The sequence below is a fragment of the Buceros rhinoceros genome, unplaced genomic scaffold, assembly GCF_000710305.1.
Source record: "Buceros rhinoceros silvestris isolate BGI_N320 unplaced genomic scaffold, ASM71030v1 scaffold1738, whole genome shotgun sequence".
Classification (NCBI taxonomy): Eukaryota; Metazoa; Chordata; class Aves; order Bucerotiformes; family Bucerotidae; genus Buceros; species Buceros rhinoceros.
In genome coordinates this window covers 1-19,249 of record NW_010428363.1, presented here as the reverse complement: position 1 = coordinate 19,249, position 19,249 = coordinate 1, and the positions used below count along the sequence as shown (strand labels likewise).

At 35.4% G+C, this 19,249-nt stretch overlaps 1 protein-coding gene across 1 annotated transcript; it reads right to left on the bottom strand.

Annotated features, from left to right (window-relative positions):
- Positions 1-497: 497 nt before the first annotated feature.
- LOC104498797 (rho-associated protein kinase 1-like) lies at positions 498-15,802 on the bottom strand (the record flags this gene model as incomplete). The annotated part of the gene is made up of 13 exons (XM_010142220.1): positions 498-591; positions 2,176-2,341; positions 4,138-4,232; positions 6,041-6,110; positions 6,768-6,952; positions 7,803-7,963; positions 8,891-9,041; positions 10,132-10,238; positions 12,580-12,826; positions 12,949-13,040; positions 13,418-13,553; positions 14,115-14,163; positions 15,714-15,802. Coding segments are annotated over 13 exons (1,642 nt in total), but the record flags the coding sequence as incomplete, so codon positions are not given.
- Positions 15,803-19,249: the final 3,447 nt, after the last annotated feature.

Here is a 19,249-nt window from a genome sequence, read left to right as displayed (position 1 = left end):
CCGAACAGTCTGCCCATCAAATCCATATCTCCTCAACTGAGAGAAAAGGATGTTGTGGGGGACTGTGTCAAAGGTTTTACAGCAGTTCAGATAGGCAATATCTGTAGCTCTTCCCTTATGCACTGATGTAGTCACTCCATCATAGAAGGCCACTAGATTGGTAAGGTAGGACTTGCCCTTGGTGAAGCCATGCTGGATGTCTTGAATCATCTCTCTGTCCTCCATGTGCATAGCTTCTAGGAAGATCTATTTCATCATCTTCCCCCACACAGAGATGAGGCTGAGAGATCAGTAGTTCCCAGGGTTCTCCTTTCTACCCTTTTCATAAATGGGAGCAATTTACATTGAAGATGTATTTTCAAGATGAAAACAATTATTCTTTTTCATCAAACATAATAGGGAAAGTAAACAGCAATGTCTTTTCCCTTTTCACCATATATGTTTCAAACTCAATTGAGCTTCATAACAGATAAATTAAAACTCCAAACATGACATACCTTCCTCCTGTTTCTTAATTTTTTCACTGATCTCTGAATTTTCTTTTGTTATTAAATCAACATCCTTGGATAATGTGTTATTTGTTTCTTCCAGCTAAATAAAAATAAAACACATTTTAAAATATTGAACTTGCCATGAATTCTAAGAATATTTGTAATACTCTTTTATTAACACCCTTAAATCTATAACAGCCATTTATTTGGAACATGTTCTTCAGACTTCTTTCATACAAAAAAAAAAATCTGTTTACCTTCCAAACCTCAATTTTTTAAAAAATTGTACTTCTAAGCTTTCTTGATTTCCCAGAAGGCTCAAAATACAGCTATTCCAGAATTAATTTTTTTAAAATGATCTTCGCAGAACTGACAACACAATAGTATATAATTAAAAACTCATGCAAAATTAGATTGTCAGTTATTACGTGTGGCAATTTTAAATTAATTTTTTTATACTTTGGAAGAAATAGTACCTAGAGTCCTAACAGAAAAGCAACTGATAGATGATACACCTCCAGCATTTAAGGCTAGAGCGGATTCATAGCAACTGCTGCTAAATAATTGTCATAGATAATGAAAACCAAGTATAAATCAACATAAGAATAAAACTAAATGCAGTCTAAATCAAAGCATACATAGGTAAGTATGTACATAGAATCAGGGGGGGAAAAAAGGGGGGGGAAGGGGGGAGGGAGGAAAACCATTATGCTTTGAATACGTTAGCTGCCACAGTCCAGATCACTTTGCTATCCACTTAAACACATATTAAAAACCAGAGAGAACTGCATTCCTGAAAAAAGATTTTGTTTGAAGGCTACAGAAGTTATCACGTATTGAGCTCTCTAACAAGATATCAGAATATTTGAAACCAGCACACACATGAAGTTTTCCTTCAATGCCAGTGTCTTCTAAACGCTTAAGAAATGGTGGCTTCTGGAGATTTCAAGCTTGTTAACGAAAACATGTGCAAACACACACTGTTTCTGGTATCCCCACACAGAAATGTAATATCCATGGTAGCACTGACAGAAAGCTTTGAGCAACTGATCCAAGTTCAGTTAAGCTTAGAGTTTTACTAAAGTTTTACACCCTCATGATTCTTAGCAAAATCTGCATAGCTGATGCTACATGGGAGAAAACAATAATAATAAAACAACTAGGCTATATACGGCTTGCTATTTGAAACTCCTCAGTCAAAACATTTATCAACCTTATACCAATACTCAATAGCTACAGTAGAAAGTATCTTCAAAAATTACAGTTTGGGGCTTGGGTTTTGTTTGTTTTTAAACACTTTACTAGTGGGAAGAAACTCAAGAATTTCAAGTAAAGACTAAGTTATTTTGCAGTAAGAGTCTCTAATACAGAGCTCCACAGATTTACAAGACTGAAATAATACAGTAGGCAATGGCAAGAAGTAATTACAAAATTAGTAACCGAATTATAGAGATTCACTTGATTTTCATTCTGGCTTCACCTCAGATTCATCAAGTATGCATTTCTTTGGGAGTTCTCATGATTGCTTTTAAACATTAAAGGTTCCAACTGAGTCCAAAACTTAGATACTTAAGTGATAACTATTTATGATCACAGTAAGGCTTTAAAAATTAAAATAAAAACATAAATTTCTGTTTCCATTTGGAAGATATATATAGGTATTAATTACAGCAGAATAATTTACCCTTCTTATGATGTTATCCTTATCAGACATTTCTTGCCTGTGTCTTGATGCTGCTTTTTTGCTTTCTTGGCTCAGCTCAAAATACTGTTCTTCAAGGAGCGCTCGTGCCAACCGTTCTGACTCAGCTTTGGTTTCAGCTAAATCCAGCTGGGTAGTGAGTGCTTCTCTGTAAAAAGGACATTAAGGGTCTATTCTCCTATGCAAAACATTCCAAATTTTCAGGAAGACTAACAAACTCAGATTATACTATTCAGCTAATTGTCATTATCTTAGTTTCTTAAGAAAAACATTTACAAAACTACACTCTGTACACTCGTATCTTTTAACTCTACAGCAACAAGCTTACTATAATTCAATTAAAATTTCAATCATCCATGAAACACCAACCCTTAGGAAACTGGGTGTCAAATTCTCCTGCCTTTGCGGAATAAAAAAAATAAAATTAAATTGCGGGTGCAGTGTCATCCATCAAAAGATACTTAACCCTATCAGTATTAGCTACCTCTTCACATAAGATTACTCCTCACGAAGATGTATGCTCCGTACTGTTTGAACTATAAGGAAAATTGCATGAAGTTTCTGAAAACATACAGTGTTCTAGGTCTACACAACTTTTTGCAGAAAGGCTTGCAAATTCTATCTACAGCTTGAGAAGTAAGGGGCATTAACTTAAGTGCAATATCTCATTAATTATCTCACACAACTCCTAATCAGTTCAGCATGCAAGCCAAATTGTCTTGCTCTTGCTTGAACTACAGGCAGAGCTCCTATATATTTGCCTGCAAAGAAACCTACATAAAACACAGTGGCCAGTCGAGCTCGTACTAGTCAAATGCACCGAGCAACATGAGACACAGCCCGCCGAGACAGAAGTGGCAATACATTACTGCAATATGGGCTCATGACAGATGCCCTTCCTGCACTGCAAAATAAAGAGAGATTTATGCAATGAAATATGTATTGCTATGTAGTCCACTGATTTGATACATCTCCAGTAGATGCAGGTCTCTGCTGTAAAAAGGTAACTGTTGAAGTATAGTCAGAATTTATCACAATTCTCATAGTTGTATCAGGGTGAAAAACGTTTATGATGAACATAAGATTGTGGACAATAGTGAAGGGTATAGAACAATTAAGAGAAGAAAAAAAAAAACCCACAAGAGCAATAAAGGAAGTCTGTCCTAGCTTCCCCTTGCCCTTTTTTCTTTTTAACTTGGATACTACTCCTGATCAACTTTGCATAGACAGGTATTTTCCTCCTACATTGTATTTATTAGCACAACATCTTTTCCTTATCCGTTTCTCAGCCCACCAAAACACATCATGAACACTGTACATAACCTCCTCCCTTTAGATTGTTTTGCAATGCTGATGCTCAAGTTCAACAGACCCGGACTTTAGAAGCAGAAACTCTGTTTCATACACAAGGCTACAGTCTCCTTTTAAATTGAAAAAACAAGCTTAAACTTATTTGCTAACTTACAGCATAGTACACCACAATTAATGGTTGTTGGGTTAACTGGTTTTGCTGTAATAAGGACACTAATAAACTCAGAATTCAAAGTATTTTCATTATCTTTTTCTCAAATTGTTTTATTTGCTACAGAAATATACCAAGTAATTATTAGGACAATATAATCAAATAAAAAAGGTTGTTACACAAGCAAGACAATTACCACAAATTGGGAAGTTTTTTCAAAATTTTGCATCTTCCTAAATTCTTGGAAGTCATCATTCTTCTTCAAAAAGAGTCCAAAGCAAATATTAATAACCATATTTGGCTTGGTGACTCAGCACAATTAACATATTACATATTTGCCATCTTACAAGGTGTTAGGGAACACTTATGAGGCCTGCCTTTTTGAAGGAATTAAACATTTTAAATCTGATTCAAAATCTTCATGAGTGACACCATACTATATGGAAAAACTTATGTCTATGTGAGAAACACAATAGGCATACTTTTCATTCTGCAATTCCTGCATTTTTCTTTGAGTTTCTTTATTCTTTTCATCAATTTCCTCTTTCAGTTCCTTAACCTGAGTTTTGTAAAGTGTCTGTAAAAGAAAGCATAAAAAAGGAATCATTATTCAAATTCCATAGTGAAATTCTTCATTCTTTCGATACTTGTTGGTTTTAATCTGTCAAGCAGCAACACATGCCACTTAATTCTTTGATGGAATTTCTTTCTTCCTGTGTGTCCAAGATGCTCCTTTCCAGTTTCCCTTGTACAGGGAACTGTACCAGGGACAGTTTAGTTTTCAATTTTTTAGTCTGGTTTCCTACCTATGTAGTTGTACGAACACACCTGCTGACAAAAGGGAAGGCAGGCACCAGGACACAGCTGAACAGGTCTTCTACAGACAATAGGACAAACCAGCATCTTCTTGTAGCAAAAATACTCTTGTAGTCTCAAAACATTAGCCCAACAAGCCTAATACTGTCCCTGCACCTGTTGTATGGTCTTTGTATCCACATAAACTTTCTAAGATTAAGATTCTGTCTATAGCCTGACTTAGTCTTAATAACTGATCCAACAGAGGTCTGATTTATATGAATGACTTCTGTTCTTAATGACTATATTGTACTTAGCACCACCAATAATTCTGAAACTTAAAATTGATCTTCTACAGTAATATTCAGACTAAATCACAAATGTCTCATTTAACCTATAGCCCAGTGAAAAAAAGAAAACTGAGAATAAAACAGTACTCTGGATCTTACTAAGCAGTATGTTATAGAGAAATGCACAAAAAACTGTAACACATAATGAAATTGCAATCATATGCAGTTTAGTAAACACAAAAATTTTTCTTGCCCCTCCAAGGAAGAACTGAATTTTAAAAAACATTTCCCAAAGTGAAATGAAACTGCACATATTCACAAATGTATCTGAAATTCAGGAGTTATAGAGCATCTCATACTATTGTTTCTTTTCACAGATATGAAACAGATCAAACTAAATCTATGAAATACACATTTTGACTATCTGGAGTACCAAATAAGGCTCTTTAGGGACTCAGTGTAGAGAAGGTATCTTTTCAGAAGTATTAGGAATATGTGCAGAATTATGTACAATCTATCTACCGATCAATGGTTTTTAGATATACTTACGGTAGACCAGTGGCATGGAATATATTCCAGTAAGTATGAGAGATTTTGAACTCTAAGTTTGCAATTATATCAGAAAAATACCTCTTTTTCGACCCCAAGTGTGTAGGGGTAAATCATACGTCGCAAATATTCGGGGCGGACGATACGACAATAGTTTATGTGTACACAAGGCCTTTATTAAGATACAACTGCAGCAGACAGCTGCAGCCCCTACACACTACAACTTCTAAGTGCTAACTGCTGACTAAGTGCTAACTGCGCAACTGCTAGCTTCTTCCTTATCACCTCTATTTATAGTCTCTAAGTTATCTTATGTACTCTGGCTGGATTGGTTTCAAGTTCACTGTCCTGCCCAGAGATGAGCTGGCTTTCCAATCACCCATTGACACAACCTCTCTGTCCCTTCCTTAAATAACACACCTCCTGCTGCTGACCGACAGCAGGCTTACAGGGCTGCTTCCCGGACCGGCCGGGGGGTCACGCCCACACCCAAGATAGGAACTACTGCAATGAATAATTCAGAAGTGTTACACAATGTAACATGTAAGATTTGACAAACAACTACAAAGGAACAGAGTAGATAGACTATCTAATATTCCCTAATTTTTTGTTCATTGTTTATATTTCAAGCAGGATTTTCTGAGTTGCTGATTTAAGCCAGCTTGTTATTTACATTTACAAAATTCTAATGTCAAACTATTTAATGTTCAATGACTTCATGACATGATTCACAAGTCTTTGCAAGTCTTACCGAAAAATACTGCTCAGCTTCAAGCTGATCCTGAAGCTCACGCATTTGACCTTCATTTCCTCTGTACTGTCTTTGAAGAAATAAAGTAAAACATGAAAAAAAGTCAGCCACTAACAAATGACAAACACAACTTATAACCAGAACAACATGCCACAAAGATCTTATATTTGCACACATACTATTTCACAAAGACCAACAGTTTGCTGTATCCTAAAATTCTGATCTTACTACATTCCTTATTCTACCTTGATGATTGTTTCAATATGCAATTTAGAAGAAAAGTAGTATCCTAAATGGAGAAATGATAAGTCAGCTGACGGAAGATATCACAGAAGTCTAATTAATGAAAAGTGTCTTCAGTCAGCTTATGGAATGTTAAGAAAAAGGATCAGGTAATTAAAGGGGAAAAAAGCCATTGGCTCCCATGTAGTAAAACTAGAAGTCCTATAATATTTAATAAGTACTATCACAGTCAACCCATTAAAAGGTCACCCAATTAAAAGTGGCATATATATATATATATGCCTTGACAGGGAATGATGAGACAAGAATTGTCCTGCATCCTAGTTCATAACAAAAATATTTCAACACTGAGAGCTACATTCAGAAATCATAACATGCAGCTAAAAATATGCTTTTAGTTTAGGAAAAAATGCCTATACACCAGACAAAACAGTACATGTATAATCAAGCATTTTTTTCCATTTTACTTCAGATTTTTACTTACTTAGCAAGTTGAGCCAACTCGAACTCCAGCAATCTCTTTGCTTCCAACAATGTATTTATTTCCTGTTTCAGCTGCTTCTCAGAACCCTTCAAGTTATCTGCTTCAAAAGCTTGTGCCTTTAATTCATTCTGTGCCATTATTCGCTTATTTGTCTCTTGTTCTAGCTGAAGTGTTAGATTCTTTAACTAAATGAGAAATATTTCAGTTTAGGAGAGTTTGCTGAATAACCAGATGCATGTGTTTGAAAGTGTTTCATAAATGGATTATTTTAGGTCAAACACCATTGCTTAGATGCTACACATTGTACAACACGTAAAAATATTCCTGAATCTCCAAACACTTCAGTGTAATAATCTTATAGAAAGCTGCTAACTTTATCAGCATGTACTGATACAACATACTTACCTTATTTCAAAGTCCCAAATGTGTTTAATCTTATCTTCGAGTCATCAATGAAAGAAATCCAAACTGTCTGCTGTTACTTTCTGCAAACCTCTCTGTGAATTTTAATCTTAAAAAAACCCACCTCACTGTAAAAAAACCTGCAGCCTGCCAGCTATATAGAAAATAATTTACACACAAGACATGACCCCTAAGAAAGGTGTTACAACCTTCATTCCCAGTGTCCTGTAAAGAATAAGTAAGGATGAAACTATTATCCTTAGTGCCTAGTTTTCACACTCAATATTCTAATTGCATATCCTTGAACAAATTGTCTTCTGAAGAATGCAAACTCAGGACTACAAGTCACCCAAAACAATAAGAACACACAGTCAAATTCACAAGCAAGTTTTTCCTTTAAAATAAAAGGAAATTGCATTATATTTAAACTGAGGGCTCAAATATCTAAGGCATCCAAGAGCTAAGAAACAAGCAGAAATTACCAACGTTATTTAGGCCAACAACTTCAGTTCTCATGAAAGATGTATTATACAAGAAGCTACTCAGTGGAAGTAAAGTTAATTTCCTATTTCTCATTTATATAGAAAATTCTTATTTACACAGAAAATTGTTATTGATGAACATTTTACTTACTTCATCTTCCAGTCTTTCCTTTTGCGCATGAAGGTGTTCCAGTTTCTGCTGAGATTGCTTCAGGTCAAAGTCCAGCATGGAACACTGTTTTTCAGCTTGAACTATTCGATTTTCTGCCTTTTCTCTTGCTGCCCTTTCTTCCTTTACTTTTTTTTCCATTTCTAAACAGCATTAAGGAAAGAAAAACAACAAAAATTAGTATGTAGCAACTGCTGCAAGCATACTTTCAAAGCAGTCTTAAATATCTTAGTATTTCTCAGACCCTTTTGTTCAGCTATTTAAGCTCTTCTGCTATTAGATGGACTTGGATTACCAAGTAAAATTTGATTAGATTTACTTGGATTACCAAGTAAAAACTTCCTGGCATTATTACAAAAAACACTGAAAAATGAATGTAATTCTAATTTGCAGCATTCAAAGCACTAGAATATTATCATGACAACTGAAAGATAAATAGCAAAAAAAATTAAAAATGCAGATTCTTGAAGTAATCATTATTAAATAAATGCAAAATTTTATTTCCATGAATGGATAATGATGTGAAAGAAAAGAAATGCTACCATTCCTATTAGCTTTCTGAAAAGCTACTAGCTACATGTTTAGGCACTGATGACCTTCACAAAGAAAACCTGATGTATTCAATTAAGATAGAAACACGTCTTTGATTCAATGATATATTTCTATAAAATAAATTTTCTACTTCAGACAAGCCTAATACAACTGGTATGTTTAATGCAGTTACACAGGAATTAATGCTCCAAGACATCTGTCTTGCTAATTCATTCTTCCAGTTTCATCCAGCGTTAGCCAGAATTTCAAGATTCAATAGCATTTTAGAAGTCAAGGACAGCTTTGAATTGCAAAAGCAGTACAATATTCAAAACATTAAGAAACAATGCAATTTTTATGATGAAAGTACCATGTTAGAGAAAATAATTTTTGAAATGTAGTTTTCATATTTTAAGATTTTGATATGCATTTTCTTTACACAAAGGATTAAGCACTTGTATAAGATCGTGAGTTTTAATAAAAGGTATTTTGATGATGATATCTTATGTATTTATCTGAAACTTGAAAGAAATACTTACCATACATTGCAACTGATCTTGCCTCTTCTATTGACTGATGCTTGTCAGTTAACCGAGCTTTAGTCACTTTGTGTTCATTTACTTCCTGTTCTAACCGGTCTTGCAATGATTTCAGTTTGTAGTTCAAATCTATCTCTAAATTATTCTTTTCCTAAAGATAAGAAAAAAGTTACTAGATTTCTATAATATCTGAGGGAATCACATTTCCTTTCTTCTCTTTTTAGTTTTAACTTTTTTTTATGAAGAAATTATCAATGTTATTTTCTATGCTTAATAAAGACTGGCAACAGACAACACCTGTACTCAGAGCTCTGGAGAAAACTTCATTAATTTTTTTCAGCAGTCTGTAAATGCGTAAGATAATGGGAACTTCTCAGTTTGAATAATTAGCAGTCACCTGAATTGGAAACATACAACTAACCACTGACAACACTAGCGCACAGAGAAGTCTGGATTATTGTTACTTGGATGCAATCCTGTTATTTCATTGTTGGGATTGCCAGCCATTAACAGTAACTCATGAAACAAGCACGGGAGATGAGCTTTGAGAGACAGGGACTTGCTTTTGGATCACTGCTGCACATAACACCAAACTGCCTGTACCTTCCTTCCTATAGGTAGTCCTATCTCTCTGACTTACTTGGATAGACCACACAAGGTCTTTACTTGACCTCAAAACTTACAGCTAACTATGTAGCCTACGTGGAAAAAGGGTACGTGAGTTCCTTTTACTCTTCTTCACTTGTTTCTCTATCTTGATCAGAGATGTGAGGGGAACATGCTGGTACCATTCAGAAGGAAAAGAGGAAAGAATTAGAAATAGCTCAGCTCCAAAGTTGATCAAAAGGCCTGTCACTGATCCAGTCAAATTAAAATCCAGTAAAAGCACAAATTCAAATTTCAGGGGTTTATGAAGTTCTATTTATAGATTTTCAGGAGGCAAGTCTCTGCAGTGATAGGGAGGCAGAACAAAAATTACTTGCTACTGGCAGAAGGACTGGATCCTTAAATCAGAGAATGCAATTGACAAACATGAATTTTATGGCCAAAGCCACGAGTGAAAACTACTTGTGAGACTTAACACACTGCTGAGATTGTAAATTAACACTATTTAGTTAACCATTTTAACATGAGATTGATTTAGAGCAAGAACACAGGACACAGCAACATCAATAAATACTATTTGAAAATATAGTCAAAGGCTGCAAAAGAATATTAGCCTCAACACCATTTTACCATACCTTTTCTGAATGATTAAGCATATCCTGTGCTTGTTTTCTTTCTGCTTCCACTCTTTCAAGGTTGTTTTTAACATTTTTTACTTCTTCTTGTAAAGTTGTAATCCGAACTGCCATAAGAAATTAAATATCATTCAATATTAGTTACTCAAATTAGATCAGTAGGCTTTTCAACCTTTATTGATTTCTGGGCCCCTGAAGGATTTACACTTTCAAATTTTTCAGACATGCAAAGGCTATATATTGTAAAGGAAGCCAATCTTTTTAGCCAGTCTTTATGCATGCCATTAGTAGCAATTCACAAAAAAGAATCACATGCAAAACATGGTATGTGCCTTCCATCACTTCCAATATATAAAATGCAAAATTTGTCCATGAATCCAAGTTCTGCAGTGCTATGCAACAAGACCTAATGTATAGATAAGGCACATTACACAGAAAGTCAGTCTCAGATGGATCTACATGTACTGATACAATATGTATTCATTTAACTGTGACTCAAGTGCTCTGTCATGGGTAGTGGAACTATTCTTGGTCCCCCACAGCATCTACCACAACACCCTGTGTGGCATTGGAATTTTATACTAAATGCTAAGTAGAATTGCAGAACGATTTGTGTTAGGTTGCAAGGAAGATACCTTCAAAGACCATCTAGGCTGACCCCCATGGCCATGGGCAGGGACATCTTACTAGATCAGGCTGCTCAAAGCCCCAACCAACCTGACTTTGAATACTTCCAAGGATTGGTGGCATTGGAATTTTATACTAAATGCTAAGTAGAATTGCAGAACGATTTGTGTTAGGTTGCAAGGAAGATACCTTCAAAGACCATCTAGGCTGACCCCCATGGCCATGGGCAGGGACATCTTACTAGATCAGGCTGCTCAAAGCCCCAACCAACCTGACTTTGAATACTTCCAAGGATTGGACATCCACAACTTCCCTGGGCAACCTCTTCCAGTCTCTCACCACCCTCACAGCAAAAAATTTCTTCCTTGTATCTAATGTAAATCTACTCCTTTTCAGTGTAAAACTGTTGTCCCTTGTTCTGCCACTACAGGCCTTTGTTAAAAGTCTCTGTCCTTCTCATAAGCCTCCTTTTAGTATTGAAAGGCCGCAGTAAGGTTTCCCCCAAAGCCTTAGCAGTTGCAGCAGCAGTAGTGTGTGTGTCTGTGTATGTGCATGCCAAAGTAGTAGTCTCTCTCTCTATATATAAGCTGAAGTAGTAACACGTATTTCTAGACTAAAGAATTTGCATTAGCTCCTTGAAAATAAATATATAAAAAATTACCTTGGATTATTCTATACTACACTTAATACTTTAAATACAGTATATAAAAATATGCCTATCAACTAAAATACATCTGTCTGTGTACCACAGTACACTCCACTTAATTTTGAAGAATAAAGAAACATCCTGGCAGTACGTAAGAAACTATGAGACAGAAAAAGAGAAAGTCTTCCTACATCATATGCTTCTCTCACTCATTTGAAATGTGCTTTTAAAAACAGCTGTATGAGCATTTGAATTACATAAATCTATTTGGGTATACACCAGCAAAGCACCTTAACCCTAGACCCTTCAGAAAAAGATCCTTTTATCCTGCAGGCTGCTGTGTTGGATGTGGTCAGAAACGTGTTCTGAAGTGAAAGAAGAGTCTTCTTGGGCCATTTGTACCTCCTGCTTGCAATTAACAACAGATTGGGTCAAACTACAGTCAATCATTTCAGAGGAACTTTGCAATCATTTGACGGTAATTAATTTACTATATTGGAAATATAGCAAACAGGCAACTTGATTCTTGATAGTTCTTTGTGCTAGCAAAGTTTACCTTAAAAAAAGAACAACCACCCAGAAGTCCTCAACAAAAGATTGTGCCTTCATACTGCAGTTTAAAATGACAAAGGCAGTATCTATTAGCATAGACACAGTCATAAAATAATGTATTTGAATAGTGTCTAGTATGAAGAATCAGAAGTACAAATGGTATAAAGGATTGAAAATCCCTGAAAAAAAGGATTCCACGTTTGTATCTTCACCTTGCTTATAACGTAACATAGAAACATTATAAAAGAAAACAAATGCAGTTTAACAACGAAATAGCTTTCTCCACAAATGAGAGAAGAAAAAGCATGGGGTACGTCAACTTGGCTACCGTGCCAAGGCAGTAAGACAGAATGTTGTGTCTTCTCTAGCACTGTATCAGCTTTTCATATTTTTGTACCACTGGATTCAGACTTTTCATCAGAGCAGCCCCATAGACTTCCAATCAGCGTTTCCCACTGATTTTGATACTCTCCCTCTCAAGAGCTACTCAAGAGTCATGATCAAATTCTCACAAATTGTCACACTCAGTTTGCAGGTTAGCTTTCCTCCCTTTATGTAACTGTATTTAATAAAGTAGGGTTATCACAACTTTTCTTGATAAAGTATAAATACGGAAGAATTACCCTGTAGTTCTCCAATCATTTCAGATCCATGACTTCTGTCCCTTCGTTCCGATTCCAAAGCTGCTTGCAGTTGGTAATAATCTTTCTCCACCTGCAGTTTCATGCTTTCTAGAACTCTGCACCTTTCCTGCAGTTCTCTATTCAATGATTCCACCTGACTTAATGACTTGCTCATTTCTGTGTTACCCTTTCTCAGTCTTGCTGCTGTATCAGATTCTGTCCTCAGCAAATCATTTGCTTCTTCTAGCTGTTAAAAGAAACAAGATTCTCAAATGTAAAAATTACTGGGACCAGTTTTGTGATATCTGAATGCTCCATACTGCTTCTCAAATCTAAGAATAATGAAGAAAATTAACAGAAGCAACATACTTGGTTTTGTAATTGTGTTATCTTCTCATTCGTAATTTGTGAATGCTGACTGATTTTTTTCAAGTCTTCCATCTGGTCTTTTAGCGTGGACACTAAAGAGAAATTACTCCATTAATATATCAGATTAAAAAACCTTAGGCTTTTGTTGGTGGGTTGTTGGGTATTTTGGGGGGTTTTTTCCACACAAACATGCACAAATTTTTTTGCATATAATAGGTCTTTCACTGACTTTTTGCTTGTTATATACGTTTTTAGGTCAAATTCTATGCTTGCAGAACACCACACCACACACTGTAGAGAATAGAATTTGAAAATAAGGCAAAAATATTTTGTTCAAATAAATTCAAAATGTGTCCATTATTTGAAATGATCCCTTTAAAGTCATGCAGCACTTAAGATGCTAAGGTGGTAAATTACTCCCCAAAACCAAACACCTTGTCAGTGCCAATGTTTGTACAACATGGAATACCTTCATTTTCCACGTTCCGTCTTTTTTCATTCTCTTGTTCAATTTTTCTTTGGTAGTCATTTAGCTTATGCTGCAACACAATCTTTTCCTTCTCAATCTGAGACACTGTTGATTCTAAGTTCTTTCTTTGATTTCCCTAAAATTAAAAACATTGGCGGTTTCTGTTTACACTTTAAGAAATGTGTAAGCCAGTATCTCTGCAACTAATTAATCAAGGAAACTGATGCATCATTTCCAATGAACAAGTTTGTCTTCCTTGACTAGATTTTCAGAAAAGATGGGGGTTTTTTACCTTCTACATGAAAAATTTATGAAATTACTAGAAAAGTTAGCCTTAACATAATTATATGTAAGTAATTATTAGGAGACAACATAACTCAATAGAAAATCATCTGTATATTAGTTTTTAGAGTAACCGATTTTGATAAACTCAAAAGACACCGTAATGCGCAAGACTAAGCCAAACATTTGGCAGAGGAAACAGAATTCAGTGTGACTTGCAGAAAGAAAAAGTTTTTGAAAATGCGTACAAATAAAAATGTAACTCCCAATGCTATGTATTGAAATGTTATGGTTTGGTCTCAAATTTAAACTCAGAACAGTTTTTTTGAATCATAGAAGAAATATCTTAAAATCATGAAAGTACTACCCACATTCTTTACCCAGCTAAAGAGGTTTCAGTGAGGAAAAAAGTTACCTCTTCATCCAGTTCTTTCATTATCTTTTCTAGCTTTATTTTTGACGACCTAAAAAAATCATTTAAGTAATATTTCAGAGGGATACATTATATATAGTGTTTTTGCAATAAAATAATTTGGGACCATTACTAAAGTGAACATTTATATTTTTACTAATGTTATTTTGTAATAAGCATTCGAAGTTGAAGAAAATCAATCATTAGAAATAATATGTAAAATATATTAAGTAGGTTTTCTGCAGATTATGTATGCAAAACTTCAAGTGCCACATTTTTTCCCTTAACATGCAAATATAAGAACAGCGTACGTACACAACAGGTTATCCTTAAAATTAGAATTTCCTGGTGAACTGCTAAAACTTTCTCTAGTTGTAAGTTTTCCAAATATCTAAAACAGTTATTTAACTCAACAGTAGACAATTACCTATTATGGATGAAGACAATTGAATAATACTGTTTGAAAGTCTCTCTGCTGAAGCAATGTATTAGACCACAGTACTGCAGAGAGTGAGGTTAAATGCATCGTAAAACTTCAGTTAACTGACAGTAACATCCATTGCATTTTTGTAGCTAGTTATCCCTCTTCAAAGAGAGAACAAAAAAGACCCAGACAATGTTACCTGGGAGGTACAATAAGAAGCAGCTACATCAATATATCCTATCTACTAACTGCAGTGAATGGTAGGAGAGATCAGAAGACACTGTTGCGCTCTCACTTCAGTAGTACTACAGGAAGACAGCTACCAAGTATCTTTCAGGCAATGTACGTCCTGCTTGTGGAAAGGAATCAAAAAGCGTGAACTGTGAAGTTGTAATTAAGTGAGCAACAGTGTCACCCAGTCTAAATTTCCACCAGACCATTTTGGCTACCAGCTCCTACATAAGTAGCTTGTACAGCTACACACTACGGTCCTAATCACAAGTCTAAATCGTCCTATATCCTATACCTACTGTTACCTCCTCTAGGCCTTCAGGAAAAAGACTTCAAAAGGAAAAGCTTACTGAAGGGGAATTTAGTTTGCATGAACCTGAGTAAGAATCTCTGATTATCAGAAAAAAAGAATAGAAGAATCCCAACTGTTTGTTCGTAAGAGGAGCTGCAAGAAATAGGCAAATTCTCATGTAGCTACCTCAACATTGTAGAATCAAGGCTTTAGAGAGCAAAAAGTTGTTCTTACCTATTAGCCACCAGAAAAGAAAAAAAGGAATGTGGTTTTCCATCAAGTGCCATGGATATAGAAACCAGACAGTTAATTTTAATAATCCAATATATGCCATATAATGTATTTTGCAATTTAAAAAAAAATCAACAATGATCATCATGTACCTCAACAAATAAAACATTTGAATTCAAAGATTTTAGATAAACTCAATCAAGTGTTCAAAAAGAATACTTGTTACATGGGTGCAGTAGAAACAAAATGTATTCTTTGTATTATACTCACGAAAACCATGTTGTTTTAAAATTACTTAAACCTGTGCCTGGAACTCCCTTGGAGAACTACAGTACCATTCTTAGTGTTTTCCTGGAAACCCCTAATAGAAGTGAAGTGTTAAGTGTATTTAAATTAGGCAAACAATGAAAGCTCGAAGTCTCACCTGCACTTTTGCTCCATTTCATCTTTCAACTGCATTTCATTATGTAGTTGTTCTTCCAAATTATAGATCGTCTTCTGCATATTTTCCAGCTTTACATTAATATTTGTACATGAAAGAACATGCATTAAATTTTAAAACTTAAAATTCAGAGTATTCAGTGCTGCTTATGTTCTACCACACCTCATTCTCTTCTACCTAAACAGTAGATGTATACTTTATTAAAATGTGATCTCCTCCCACCCAATTTCTAAAAAGTTAATTACAAGAAACAATTTAATATCAAGTAGTTTTGTCATTTGCATGCACATAAAATTCTAGGGTTCTGAATAGTTCTGTCAAAATTCACAAAAAAGTCAAATCCTCCTTGTTTTAAGTATCTTCAGAATCAAGATATTACTGAAAAGATACAAGAAAGCATTTTACTGAGTCTCAAATTTTCCTTTTTAAGTATGAACCACCACATGTACTTTGCAATGCATCTTCAGGCTCTCAGCAAGTTCAGGAAGCAGAACCAGGCCTGTTAGTTATCAGCAATGTGGGGGGAAGCTCTTAACACTTAGGTAGTCAGACCTAATTTTTACAGCTAGCACTGTACTAAGGTTTGAAAATATTAACAAACTTCAAATGTTAGTACAGTACATTACTGTAGAGCATGTACTCTTTGCCAGCAAGATAAATTCAGAAATTCATTCTTTCCATGTAGTCTCAAAATGTCTACCTTCTACTGGACAGCTGGGCAAAATCCTCATCCGCAATCCTCAATCCAACATCAGCAAAATCCTCAATTAACAAGATGGCATCAACTTTGAAGAAGCTCATTACATCAAGTCTGTGCTGATTGACTCTCTTAAACCTTTGTTTACCTTGTCAGGATTTTAGCCCTATTTAGCTTTCCCACATTTCCCTCAGCACTCTTGGAACTGCAAAGAGAAGAATTACTGTCCTAATCTAGACTCTCTCCAAAGCAACATATTCAAGTGGTTCTGACCCTTTGATTTCTTGTTGCTCGTATTAACTTCAAAAACACTGGCAATTTCCCAATTCCTTCTGCACAATTATCCTAGAAGGAAGAGCAACAGAACAGTTCCTCCTATGTCTGCCTCTTCCTTTTTTCCTTTTCCCACAAAATACGCTTACGGAAACTAGAATTGCTCACTAATATCATAAAAAGGAGACAAATTATGCCTGTCGCCTTTCCTTCTTGATAGAAACAATAAGCGTTCCCAACAAGGACTGCCCTCTGTACATTCCTGAACTTTCAGGACTGTAGATTTCAGTTTGGATACATATTATAGCATGCTTTAACCATACATGGGAAAGTTAAAAGCAAAATTATTTTTGCCTGCTTCCAGGCAGGCATTTTTCTTACTTTCTACTTTCAATCTGTTCTCCTTCCCATTGCAGCAGGAAATTATGGAGCACTCAGGTGCTCTGAAGAACTGGAGATCCTTTCTCATTTCCTCCTTTTTTTTCTTCCATTTTCTTAAGCTGCTCTGAAGTTTTCAGAGGAAGAATACAGACATGGCAACTAGGGACTAACCAGAAAGCTCGTATTTTATATATTCACCACTCTATTCTATATATTTACTACTACCTATTATAAAGCCTTGACAGAGCAAGAAAATACTGGAAGAAACAGACTTCTCAGCACTTACAGAACAGCTCTGGAAAACCAATTATTGGTGTGACATACAACATAACACCATAACGGATGAGAAAATGGTTTACAGTCAAAATTCAGAGATGGCCTCTAAATCTGAACTTTCAGGAAGAAGGAAGTAGGACCAGTAGACAACACATCTCCCTGGTATGAAATAAAGCAAGAAGCAAGATTAGCCTAGCTCTTGCTTTACTAAAAAGGGACCACAGCTAATGCACAAAAATAAACTACCAAGAAGTTTCAACATAATCACTCTTTCATTTCTTCCTTACTTGTTTTATAGCCCTTTCAGACAGGCTGCATAGAGGATCTATATGGGACAGTTAAGGAACAGGTCCAGAAAGATATCAGACAATTAAGGAATTTCTGCACTGACTCCAACTAGTTTGGACCTCTATTGTCTCCTCTTGCTTCTTCCTGTTTCTGGATGCTTTTGTAGTGCTGTACCTTGCCTAAGCTTGCTGAGCAGTCTAATTATATAGTATGAGACAACAGGCTTCCAGACAAGTTTCGCACAAACATCAATAGACTAAATAATGACTTAAGAAAATCCTGAGATACAATTAACAAGTTTTAGTTTGTTCTCAATTTCCATTTTGAGTAGAATGTAGTGGAGGAAAAGACTATGGAAAAGCCTGTCTACAGCAGTGAAGCCAAGAAAAACCCCCATAGAATTGCCATACTTTCTGTTTGTTTGTTTAATCACCACAGCAAAGTTCATCTGGTTCTGCACCCTGAACAATGAAGAACACGGGAGAGCCAGTGCAAAAGAATCTCCTCTTTCTTACTATCTGAGCTATTTACAGGTGGTTATGATAGCACTAAATCAAAGTAAATGATGAGACCTTCAAAAAGTTTTGAAACTCAGTTACACAACTTTGAATGCCATTTTGTCCAACTTCATGGCCTGATTCTGTGAAGATTAGACACTTGCAAAACACAATGAATTTATTGGAAAATTCTGGTACTTAGTCCCTCCCAGAGACACTCAGTACCATGCCAAAATGCAGACAGACCAGGTAACACTTTGTGGTTTATTTCCAGAACTAATTAATTTGCTAACCATGCATCAACATTACCATTTTCATTGCAGCATGTGATGAAAGAAAAACAGCTAAGAACGAACGGTGGGGTAAAAATACCCTATAGTAAAGACTTAACATTACTAATATAACTACATGACTTGTATCCTTCCAGAGCTTCACCTCCTAAAACTGTTAAAATAACAAGACATTCAAATACACCTGATAATACGGACAGCACCATTGAGGGTGATTTAAATACATGCAGGTGCCTGTTTCCTACTAATTATGCCAAGTCCATTCAGTAACTCTCTTCAAAGTCAACCAAAGGCCAGCAAAAGCTTTAAGTATCTGCAGATATTTGAAAGTCTGGCTCTGTAATTCTGCCATATCAAAAGCCAAATGCTGAAGAAAATGAAATTTGTAGAACACATCAACATACATAAAGAAATCAAGACAATTCAATGCTTAATAAATTCAGCTAGCCCAATACATTACATAATCAGTTCTCTTATCCTTTACAAATTTTCTCTGAGTAATACCATTTATCATTAAAACCTATATATTGCAAGTTTAAGAGAAAAAGAAACATGCATCGATATCTGCTTCTCTTCCAATCTAAATGGAAAACATACAGAATAAAATACTAACAAAGTAAATCACATCAAAGCCAAGAAGATTAGAGATAATTATCAAATTTTTGTCAGTGTCTTCTTCTGGAAGAAGAAATAAATACTAAGCCATTCAAAGGGAACAGTTTGATTCATTGGTGGACAGGGGAATAGCTACAGATATCATCTAACAGGACATGGTCTCAATTGAAGAGATATGGATTTGATGGGCAGACTGTTCGG